Genomic DNA, 12,458 nt, shown 5'->3' with positions numbered 1-12,458 from the left:
TTAAAAAGCAAACCTTTGGGTAAAGGATCTTATTAGGGTTTTGCTTCTTAGAGAATTCAACATGATAAACTATCCTTGCATAAAGTTGATTATTGTTGCACAACCTCAGTTGTAAAACAATCAAAACCTCCATATTGAATAAAGCCTCAATGTTGATTAAGGTTTTGAAAGAGTTAGATACAGGAACCGGGATATGATCTAAACTTTTATACAAGATGTCCATATTTTACATATGAAACCTCATTCTGGTGCTTGGGGAGCTTTGCTTAATGCTTGTAGAATGTATAAAAATATGAAACTGGGTGAACTTGCCTCTAGAAAGCTAGTGAAGCTGGAGGCCAAGAATCATTGTGCTTATGTTCTTCTGTCAAATATGTATGCTGATAACAAGAACTGGGAAGAGGTTAGTTTTGTGCGTGAGATTATGAAGGCTAGAGGTTTGACAAAGCTCCCTGGATGTAGCGTTACAGAGGTTGGTGGTGAAGTTCATGAGTTCTTTGTTGGGGATAATTCTCATCCAAGGTATGATGAAATTGAGATGATGATGGCAGAGATATCAAAGCGATTGAGACTAGCTGGTTATGTAGCTGACACTAACCCTGTTCTGTTTGATATAGAAGAGGAAGAAAAAGAGGATGCTTTGTTTAAACATAGTGAGAAGGTAGCCATTGCTTTTGGTTTGATCACTTTAAAAGAAGGTGTACCCATTAGAATTGTGAAGAACCTCAGGATTTGTTGGGATTGTCATGAAGTAGCAAAAAAAATATCTGAAACTTTTAACAGAGAGATTATTGTGAGAGACAGGGATAGGTTTCACCATTTTAAAAACGGTGACTGTTCTTGTAAAGGTTATTGGTGAAATAACTGAAATGTACTCTCCCTTCACTTCATTTAGATAGGGATGCTTTTAGTTTACATATTCTGTGACTGACATATCAGTTGCAATTCTTTGTTGTACTTCCTAAACAAATAAGAAATTTGCAATACACTTCTTTGTGTGTGTCTGTCTTTTGGTCTGTCTTAGGAGTCCAATATCTTTTTATGACAGTACCATAAAAAAGATTGTATTCACTATTCAGTACACAAAATTCTCACTTCTATGGATTTGGAAAAGGTGATTGGTAACCAGGCTTACCTCCAATGTTTTTTTTGTGGGTGACGCTGATTCTCAGATTCAATCCCGTGATATGCCGCTTTGACATAATTGAGATTTTTACAGAGCCAACTTGGAGATAAGCAGCTAGGCTTCAGTTTCTGAGAAGTGATTTGATGTAATTGCAATCAAAGATTTGACCATTTCCTTATAAATGCATATTTTGTAACCTACTCCTGCATTTTAATTTAAGTCAGATCATACAATATTTCTTACCAATACAAAATTCATTTTGATCTTGTTAGTTAAATTTGCCTTAACCAAGCGAATTGAACCATCTTACGCAAGTACTTTCCTTTGCAAATCAGTGGCTCTGCTCAGTTCTTTCATTTGATGATCACAACCAACAAAAAATTGGTTGAATCTTTCCATTTGCTGTCAAGCTTTTTGGAACATTGAAAAAAAAAAATTGTATAGGATGTACAAATAAAAAGAATTTGAAATGCAGAGTGTTAGGTTCTAAAGTTTAGGATTTTATGTATTTAGAACTCTAATTTGTATTGTTGGCAAACCATGATCAAAACAATGTGTTTAGAAGTGTTTAAATCTAGCTCAAAGTTGTGCGTCTATGTAAAGTTGGAATCGAGTTAAAGTAGGAAATGATTGTGCCTTTCGGCTTGGCTCGATCGATCGAAAGACAGGTTCGATCGATCGAAGCTCGGGCAGAATGTTTTTCTGCAGATTCGTCCAACTCAGCCCTAAGTGTTTTAAAACGTTTTTAGGGTTTCTTATTTGTCCTAAGTATAAAAGGCAAACCATAGCCACGTTTTAGTGTTGCTCATATTTGCGGTTTGTGTAAATCTCTTGTGAGATCTAGAGGAGCTTTCCTTTACACAAACTTAGGGTTTTCAAGGAGAAGATTTATCTATGCCTTGATGATCAATTCAGTTGCTGCCATTGAAGCTTAAAGAAAATACAAGCGGGTGTGCTTGTAGTTGGTGGTGAATCCAAGAAAGAAGGAGTCCGTGGATTCGGAGCTTGCATGTGGTCGTGTCAGTAAGTTCTACTGGTTGGTAGCAATAAGAAGTCGAGCGTGGGGGCTTGTAAGTCTTATTCTATGAACTTCGATTTTTTCAAGATAGTGGATTCAAGTTTACCTTGAGGATAGCTAGGTCAAATCCTCCCCAGGTTTTTACCTGTTTGGTTTCTTGGGTGATCATATCTTGTGTTATTTATTTTCCGCTGCTTTGCATGATTTGATCTTTTATATTGTGATAACGTAGACTTGTTTAATTGGACTAAGTAACAACTTGGCTAATTACCTAGGTTTAATCAATTGTTTAAGGGGTCTAAAAACTATCAAGTGGTATCAGAGCGGGTAGCTCTTTTGTTGTTGATCCTTTGATCACTGAGCTGATCCTTGACCCCCTGTTGTCATGGAACACGGACACTCTCTAATTATTCCTCCTCACTTTGATGGGAATAATTATGCTTACTGGAAAATAAGGATGAAAGCATTCCTGAAATCCATTGATGAGAGGGTGTGGAACTCCGTTGAATACGGATGGCAGAAGCCCACTACTCCTATTAGTGAGTGGGAAACTTCTCAAAAAGAAGCAGCTTCAATAGCAAGGCTATGAATGCGATCTTTAACGCTGTTTCTATGGAGGAATTTAAGAGAATCTCTAATGTTGAGATCGCTCATACTGCTTGGAATATCCTCCAGACTATGCATGAAGGCAAAAAGACTATCAAAATAAATAAATTGCAGCAATTGACTTCTAAATTTGAAAGCATTAGGATGTTTGATGATGAATCTTTTGATGAATTCTATGCTAAATTGAATGATATTGTTAATTCTGCTTTTAACTTGGGTGAAATCTATGATCAACCTAAAATTGTTAGGAAGATTCTTAGATCTTTGATTTAAGACTTTAGACCCAAGGTGACTGCCATTACTGAAAGTAAGGACGTGGACTCCATCCCTGTTGATGAACTTGTAGGATCTTTTCAATCCTATGAGTTGGATCTACCCAAACTACAAAATCCAAATCAATGGCTCTTAAGCATTGAAGGTGGTGGATTTGATGATGAGCTCTCTACTACAGAGATTGCTTACCTTGCCAAGAACTTTAGAAACTTTCTCAGGAATAGCAATAGAAAGGCAAGAGGCTCAAATACTGCTGAACCTAGAAATTTTAGGAAGCATGATCCCACTAAGGTTAACAACAATGATAAACTTAGAGAAAGAGTATGTCAATCTTCCAATAATTCATTGGGCTCTCAGTGTTTTGGATGTCAAGGGTATAGACACATGAAATTTGAATGTCCAACCTATTTGAAGTCTAAGGGTAAGGCTATGGTTGTAACCCTTAATGATGGTGAAGTTTCTGATAATGAGTCTGATTGTGATGAGGATGGAAACTTCATTGCTTTCACCGCTACTGTTGTAGTTGATGAGAGGATATCTGTTGAAGAGAGCCCTTTTGATGGGGAACTCTTTGAAGATGCAGATCTTCAAGAGGTCTATAATAAACTTTGCAAAGTTCCTGCAAAGGATGCTTTGAATGTTGAACTTGGCCTGAAGAAAATTGAATCTCTTGAGCTTGAAAAGAAAAATTTGCTTGTTAAACTGTTTGATGCTAATGATCTTTTGAACAATGTGAAAACTGAAAATATGCTTTTGCTTGATAAAGTTAAATCTTTGGAACTTGATTTATCTATTGCTAGATCTGCTAATTCTAAACTTGATCAAATGCTGAGTGTTCAAAAGTCTTCTTCTGACAAAACTGGATTAGGTTATGTTGAAAGCATCTCTGTGTCCGCTCCCCATTCCACAAAGTTTGTTCCTTCATCTTTTTCTTCTGAACCTTCCGTGAGTGAGATAGTGAGTGAAACTGTCAAACCCCTTGTGAGTGAGGTTGTTAAACCCTTAGAAGGTTCATCATCTAGGAAGATTAGGGTTGATCTGAAAGAGTCTAAGTCTAAGAAGCCTACCCTATCTAAGGACAAGACACATGATAAGCCTGCATGGGTTTGTCACTTTTGTGGAAAGTCTAGACACATCTGTCCAAACTGCTACAAGCTGCAAGCTGCTAAGAGAGCAAACAAACCAAAAATATATGTGCCTCAAGCACTTTATCCTATGGTACTTATTGGTGATTTGGTAAAGGCTTTAAACTTTTATTCCAATCCTGGAGTTGGTAATCATTTTCATGTGAATAAGAACTCCAATGCTCGCGGTGCATCTAAAAGGTTTTGGATGCAAAAGACTCGATCTAACTGAGTCTTTCTGACATGGTCCTTGTGTTTCATTACTCTACCCTTTGTGACCATTGTTCTTTGGTTTTGTTTTTTTTTTTTTCTAGGATTTGCATAGCATAACATTCATGCATTCCATTATAGGTGTTTTTTTTATTTATTTTTAATATAAAAAAAAAGGGAAGAAAAAGGAAGCACATTTTGTTTTGTACTATTCTTCTTGGTTTTTGAGAATAAGGTTGGTCAATTTATTTTCACATAACATGTCTTTTGTACCTTATTTAGCTTTGATAAGCTTATTTATTGCACTTTACTAGTTGAAACTTTGTAGTGCATGTTGTGTGGGAAAGATGTTTATGGCTTTTGATTACTATGTCTTAATCTTGAAGTCACATGCTTTTAAATGTTTGACTTGAACTTTTAGAGAAATGCATAAATAACGATCTCATCACTGTTCACTAGCCAATCATGAACACCTTAGTGCATATCATAAGATTTTGTGCTCGAGTAAGTGTAGCACATACACAAAAAGAATATAAGGTGAAACCTCGAGTTAAATTGCTTAATTCTTAAAATCAAAATTGGTGTGTATTATTAGGCTTGATGCCAAACTCACATAACTTAAAATTGGTATGTATATTATGAGGCATAAATACAAAAAACTTACATGATTACAAACTTATGATCTAGGAGATGTGGGAGTTATATGATGTAACTCTTTAGGTGATAGTCTCTTTTAAATTCATTATGATGAATTTTGTAGACTTTGTGATTGATTGCTATTTATATATCACCTCACATGTATCTCAAGTTTTTGCTAGTTACACACACTACACGAGTTACTCTTTGCTAAACATTGTACATATTATTGTGTGTGTTTATGGTCTGACCAACCAAGTTTTGCAAATACTTTGAATTTTGTGCAAAATTAATTTGTTGCTTGAAAATTTGTGGAGAATGCAAGAAATTTTGTTTTTGGGAATTTGGGCTTAAAATTCTTGTTTTGAAAATCATATCATCACATACTCATGCATTTTTGTTCTTAAATTTCAATGCTTTGAGTTAATTCTAAATGTTTTTCAAAAACTGTGTTTTTCCCTCAAAATTTGGTGAGCCTCTGCCTATTTTGATCGATCCATTCTGTTTTTTGATCGATAAAAAATTTTTAAATTTAAGAGAGAGAGTCTCTGTCTGTTTCGATCGATCGAGGCTGATTTTCGATCGATCGAAACTCGTGAATCAGGTTTTTTAAAAAGACAGATTGGACTTTTCAAAGTCACTTTTTCGAATAGTTTTTCAATATTTCTCTCTCTCCGCGTTGGCTATAGGCTCCACCATCAAATTTTTTGTCGTTTTCCTTCAAGATTTTTGCAAGGTTTTTGTCCTTGGAGGCCGGTAAGTCCCTTTTGCCCTTCCTTTTCCATTTTATTTCATGATTTCATGCATTTTTCATGCATTATTATGGATATTTTCGGCACTTTCAAAATATTGGGGTTTTTGATGATTCGAACCTATTTTGGTGAAATTGATCAATGGGTTTTTGTTCTATGATGCTATAATGATGTTCCTTATAGTTTAATTTGATCAATTTTGTGATTTTTGAAAAATTGGAAATTCTAGGGTTTTGAAATTGATCCAAATTGGGGATTTTGTCTAATTGGGTTAAATTGATGAAATTGGCTTATCAAATTGATGTATTTGGTCATTATTTTTGTTATTCCATCATGTGTAATGATCAATTCGTCAATTTTTTTTTTTTAAATTGATCAAGTGGTTTTCCAAATTTTGGGATTTTTGTGTTAAAACCTTAATGTTCAAGCCAATTTTGTGAATTTGAACCTTTTGGACTTAATTCGCTACATTAGAACATGCATCATGTCATTTAACTTGTTCATGCATCATATAGTTTTTTATTCTATATTCTGTTTTTGTGCTAACTTGCAGTCTGCCCTTGGTTTTGATTTTTTTTCTCTCTGTGTGTTGGTCCTTATCCTAGCACCATGCCTAGGAAAACTAGAGCCCATAAGACCACTTCCACTTCCTCTGAGTCTCCCACTAGGGTTGAGTTGTTTAAGAATGATAAGTGTAGAGAAGCTTTTGACTCCTTGAACTGTAAGTGTAAGATATGGGCTGAGCGAGCTGTTGTGTTGGATGAGCTTGATCCGGCCATTAGGGCCAATTTTGAGTCTAGAGGTTGGTTGTCTCTCTTAGAGATAGATCATCCACCCCCGACCGCCCTGATTAGAGAGTTCTTCTCGAACCTCTCTTGCCACATCTATGATTCCAACACCCTTGTTAAGAGTTGGATACGAGATGTAGAGTTCACCATTACTCCTCGGGTAGTGGCTGAGGCTCTTGGGGTGCCGGTTGTTCGGGATGCTGACTATCCCTATGATGAGTCACCCTCATTAGATGTTGTCATGTCTTACATCACTGGGTCATCTATCCAGTGGGGTTCTAATCCTCGGATCACGTCCGCTGAACTTACCGAGACGACCTATCTCTTCTTTAGGATAGCGTGTCATTCCTTGTGGCCTATCTCTCATTTCCACACCATCCCTTTAGAGCGATGTGTGTTTTTGTATGCCTTTGTTTCTGGAGCGTCTATCAGTTTTCCTCACTTGTTCCTTCGTTCTTTGAACGAGGTTCATAGGAGTTCTGCCGTAGGGCATGCGCTGATTCATCCTATTTTCATTCATAGGATTTTGCTCTTTTTAGGTCTAGATGGTTTTTCGCCTGGTGAGCTTGTTCATGTGATTGCTCCCATAGGTGCCACCTTTCTTCGTCAGAGGGCTGCTCAGTTGAGAGTTGCTCCTTCTTGTCCTAGAGGTGTGTCATCTAGTGGTGTTCCCCCTCCTCCCTCTTCTACAGGTACAGCTGCTGTTGAGACATCAGGTGCTGCTGCTGATGCTGATGTTCCTCCATCGACTGCTTCGGATGATTCAGACATTCGTCGCACGTTGGATCATGTCTTGACCGTTCAGGCGGCTCAAGGACAGATTTTGGTGGACGTGCTCGATAAGATTCGTGCCTTGCGTGCGGAGTTGGCGCAGTTTAGACCACCTCCCTTTTGATGATGGATATCTTGTTTGCCCTTTGGCATTCCGTCACAAAAAGGGAGAGTACTTTGTAGAGTTTTTGCTTTCAGGGGGAGTTTATTTGTTTTTGGTTGGAGCTTGTGGAGTTTAGATTGTATCTAGGTGCTTCACTTTGTACTTAACATTTTTAGCTCTTACTTTGTTTTTGATGGGATATTCATGTTAGGGGGAGTTTTATGTTTTGTTGGTTTTTTATATGTTTCTTGTTTCAAACTGCTTATTGATTTATATTTATGAGTTATTCATTGATATATGTCTTTATTTGTGTGTTTTTTGAAATCATGAAGTTATTTTGTTTACTTGTATTGTTTCCACACATGTGGTTATGCATTTTGTTTAGTGTTTCAGGAAATATACAGGTTGATTCAATTGAGCTGCTGTCTACACTTGCAACTGATGGATAGTAGTTAGGATTGAATTTGGTTTATGAGCATTATTTTGTAAAGGGCTTTTTATTTTGTAAACTTTGAGCTTCTAGTTGTGTTTTGTCACGGATTGTCAAAGGGAGAGTTTGTTAGGTTCTAAAGTTTAGGATTCTATGTATTTAGAACTCTAATTTGTATTGTTGGCAAACCATGATCAAAATAATGTGTTTAGAAGTGTTTAAATCTAGCTCAAAGTTGTGCGTCTATGTAAAGTTGGAATTGAGTTAAAGTAGGAAAGGATTGTGCCTTTCGACCTGACTCGATCGATCGAAAGACAGGCTCGATCGATCGAAGCTCGGGCAGAATGTTTTTCTGCAGATTCGTCCAACTCAGCCCTAAGTGTTTTAAAACGTTTTTAGGGATTTTTATTTGTTCTAAGTATAAAAGGCAAACTCTAGCCACGTTTTAGTGTTGCTCATATTTGCGGTTTGTGTAAATCTCTTGTGAGATCTAGAGGAGCTTTCCTTTACACAAATTTAGGGTTTTCAAGAAGAAGATTTATCTACGCCTTGATGATCAATTCAGTTGCTGCCATTGAAACTTAAAAAAAACACAAGCGGGTGTGCTTGTAGCTAGTGGTGAATCCAAGAAAGAAGGAGTCCGTGGATTCGGAGCTTGCACGTGGTCGTGTCAGTAAGTTGTACTGGTTGGTAGCAATAAGAAGTCGAGCGTGGGGGCTTGTAAGTCTTATTGTATGAACTTCGATTCTTTCAAGATAGTGGATTCAAGTTTACCTTGAGGATAGCTAGGTCAAATCCTCCCCAGGTTTTTACCGGTTTGGTTTCCTGGGTAATCATATCTTGTGTTATTTATTTTCCGCTGCTTTGCATGATTTGATCTTTTATATTGTGATAACGTAGACTTGTTTAATTGGACTAAGTAACAACTTGGTTAATTACCTAGGTTTAATCAATTGTTTAAGGGGTCTAAAAACTATCACAGAGTTTGAAAAGAAGGAAAGTTTTGAAAAAATAGAGAAAAAAAAGAAGACTAATTAGTATCTCCATGACTATTAACAAGCAAGAATCAAATTGAAAGCCTTCCCAATTGTTAGGCCGTGCCTCCTATGAGGAGGAGGAGGTGGTTTCATCAGCCCAATCAATTAAAATACTGAGAAAGAAGGAGGAGTCAAGGATAGAGCCAGAATTTAGAGTTAAGGTGTCACGACCCAAACCTGTATTTCAGAGTTTAGAGCATGACCGGCATGTTAATATCAAGTTTACCTCAATATTAACACGAACCAACCTAACTGAAGGTACATATCAAGAATTGTTTGTTCAATTCCTGCCTATTGTCTTGCATAAAAGCCAATATATACAAAAATGATGGCAACCCTGACATTTCATTTCCTTCAAACTTGGAAACAAATACCACCTGTCTAAAACTTAAGGTATTCAAGTAAAAATTTACATAGCTAAACGTTTAGCAAAACTCTTATTACAAACCTAACCCCAAAGACATACAACTGGGGTTCAAAACAAACTACAGTACCGAATTACATATGTGCTCAAAGGATCAAGTACATCTTGATTCCTTCTATACATCAAAAGAGCTAACTACTATACAACAAAACTCTACATTCTAATAAAACGAGAAAACACAGAATCCTTGCCACCTCTCATACTCTCGCTGCTTCCAGGAAGAACCTGTGCACTGAAATATAATAGGGTGAGCTGCGAAGCCCAGTAAGGTTTTAAAGCTCCATGGGCCTTTAATAAGAATGCATATAAAACAAATAGTTTATGGATGTGCCAACTTTGATCAAATAGCCTTCATACTATTCATATTGCTCTTAAATAACTTATGAACTTTTCAAATAAAAATATTTCATTTTCCTTTCGTATAAAAAAAAATAAAAGGACATAATAAGGAACATACGTATAATTTCGTAACCTTATCTTTATAACAAAGACTATAAAATGTTTCATCATAAACTTCTTTTCATGAGAGCTTTTAATTTTCATAATGCATTTTAACAAAATCATTCTCTCATGCTCAATAACATAATGTAGCTATTCATAACATATTAGTTAGTCCACTTTTGATAAGTCTGTATAGAGAAGGCCTCATCACATTTGGGTAACCTCGTGTGCATGATATTGTCCTCTTTGAGAGGCCTGATGGCACATCTCCTCAAGGTTTTATTCCTCCCCGCCGTCCGTACACATTGGGGAGAAGGCCTTATTCAGATTAGAGTTACGGGCAACCCCATTTCCTCTACTTTAAATGGCCTAGAGTTACGGGCAACCCCATTTCCTCTACTTTAAATGGCCAAACAGATAACATCTTTCCATGGAAAGCCAATAATTAACCCCTATTGGCTGAGTTCAGAACATAACAGTTGAATAACCCGAACGCTATATTATTCTGATAGCTTTACTTTTACATAATTATTTCATAATAGTAGCATATCCACTTCATTCTAAAATATTATGTTCGTGACATAGGTACTAGCATTAATATGCAAAATTATCATATACATAAGGTTGAACAACTCCCGAACATATACTTTACTTAAATCATGCTTATATGTAATATCTCAAATCGACAAATTTTAATGCATATTAGTTTTCGAAATAAACTTTATACTTATTAAAAGCACACGGCACAAGTCCCTTACCTGAAAACAGAAGGCGCGAGAGATTGTACGCGAGGAGCTCAAGTATCCGTGTTCTCGTTCTCGCCACCTAAACGAAAAGAACCAAAACTTATTATGGACAAACTCTTCCTAATACATAAACTTATACCTAAATCACCACCTAACTCTCAAACTCAAGGAAATCCTAATTCCCATCACATAAAGTTCCCAAAACATATGATACAATCATCAAACATATTTGCAGCCAAACCATAGAGAAATCAATCCATAAAATTTATATATGCTTCAAACATACCAAAGGATGAGTGTATAAAATTATAACTCAAAACATACAACCTAACTTGAGAATTAAATCCACAAAGTTAGGTGTAGTATATATTGCTCACTGCTCATTACAGCCACGTATGCTCCATTTGTAAAATACAAACGGGCTGTCCACAGACCTCCAATTGTCATGAAATTTTACAGAACTACTCCCCTGTATGTCCAGTATAAACCATAAAAATTTCGGAGTCAAAGCATTAACCCATGATTTACTAAAAATCACACAATGTAGTATACTCAAAACTGTCCTGACAGAATTTCTTGCAACTTACAAATTAAACCACTAATTTTATGTTCATCCAAATGCTGTGAGACCACTTCTATAACAACCATATGTGTCTTAGAATTCATAAAAACTACTCCTTGCATCCTAATTCACAAAATACAATTTAATACAGAATTTTCTTGTAGTAAACATCAACTCTGTCACAGAGACAGCTTCAGTACATATTCTTACAAAATCATCAACAAATAGCAATAGGTCTTAATTTCATTTGGGTATTTTTATACCTATAGTATACATATTAAAATACCCTAATAAGCATTCAATTGATCAAAATATCATCAAACTTCAAGTAACTAAAACAGAATCACCAATTCAACTTCCAGAAACAGAGTAGAGAACAAAGAGGGAAAATAAACAAACAAATTTTACTATCCAAAATACACAAAATCAGATGAGGTTTAACTTACTTACCCACACACTTTGAAGATAAAATCTTAGGGTTAATTGTCTAATTTCTTCTTCAAAGAAACTAGAATTTTTGGTGAGAAAGGGAGGGAGAGATGTTGCCGTGTAAGGAAGGAAGAAGAAAGAAGAACAAAGAAAGGGGAAATAGAGAAAGAAGAAAAGCAGCTGCTGGACTTCAGAAGCAGCCAAGAAAATCAGAAAAGTAAGAAGACTTTTGGGGCTTGGGTACGTGTATGGCTAGGGAGAAACAAATATCACAAACACCTTTTCCAATTTTTCTTGTATTCACACACACACATATAAATATATATATATATATATATATATATATAAACTTTGCATTCACACTTACCTACAAAGAATAAATAACACATTACCCACACACACATATATATATCCTTAATTTTATAAAGTTATAACTAACACATTAAAATGGCATATATGTTCTATAATATAACAAAATCAAAGTTTCATGCACTTAAAAGTAATTAAAATAATGACATATATATAAACCCATAAATTAATTAGGCAATTAGGTTGGGGTGTTACATAAGGGGGCAGCTCTGCTTCTAACCATGGCGGCTTTGGCCTTCGGCTTTGCTATTTTAATTCGTCGTTGAAGTTTTTTGTTTTGTTTTTTTATAATAATTTTGGTGTCTTTAATACATTCAGAGTAAGGATAAAATTATTTTGTTTAAAATTTTTTAAAGGGTTAGGTTGTTTGTTTTATGTAAAATTGGTTGATTGGGCTTAATGTTTTTTAAATTTGCTACTTGTAATTTTTGTTAGGTTGTTTGTTTTATAAACTACTAATGTAGTGAGTAGTTATTAGTAAGTAAAAAAAATGATGTAAGTGATGGGCCTAGATGCAAACTAGTAAGAATTTGCTAATCCAATAGTTTGTAAAACTGTTGTAAAAAAAGTTTGTCAATGTAGCATTACTCTTAAAAGAATCAATGATATTGTT

At 35.6% G+C, this 12,458-nt stretch overlaps 1 protein-coding gene and 1 long non-coding RNA gene across 2 annotated transcripts; one reads left to right on the top strand and one right to left on the bottom strand.

The window, feature by feature from the left end:
* Window positions 1-232: 232 nt before the first annotated feature.
* LOC115981296 (putative pentatricopeptide repeat-containing protein At5g40405) lies at window positions 233-859 on the top strand. Its single transcript, XM_031103453.1, has one exon. It carries the CDS (start codon window positions 233-235, stop codon window positions 857-859), a length of 627 nt encoding a protein of 208 aa, XP_030959313.1.
* Window positions 860-9,237: 8,378 nt separating this feature from the next.
* Window positions 9,238-11,748, bottom strand: LOC115979410. The gene is made up of 3 exons (XR_004089050.1): window positions 11,498-11,748; window positions 10,498-10,564; window positions 9,238-9,530 (listed from the first exon to the last, which is right to left on the bottom strand). It is a non-coding gene; the product is annotated as an uncharacterized LOC115979410 (long non-coding RNA).
* Between the last annotated feature and the right edge of the window lie 710 nt (window positions 11,749-12,458).

The sequence above is a fragment of the Quercus lobata genome, chromosome 3 (assembly GCF_001633185.2).
Source record: "Quercus lobata isolate SW786 chromosome 3, ValleyOak3.0 Primary Assembly, whole genome shotgun sequence".
NCBI lineage: Eukaryota > Viridiplantae > Streptophyta > Magnoliopsida > Fagales > Fagaceae > Quercus > Quercus lobata.
The sequence above is the reverse complement of the archived record's forward strand: the minus strand, read 5'-3'. Positions and strand labels throughout refer to the sequence as shown.

Coding starts and splice junctions, on each gene's coding strand:
- LOC115981296 (XM_031103453.1), top strand. CDS start 233: ATGAAACCTCATTCTGGTGCTTGGGGAGCTTTGCTTAATGCTTGTAGA.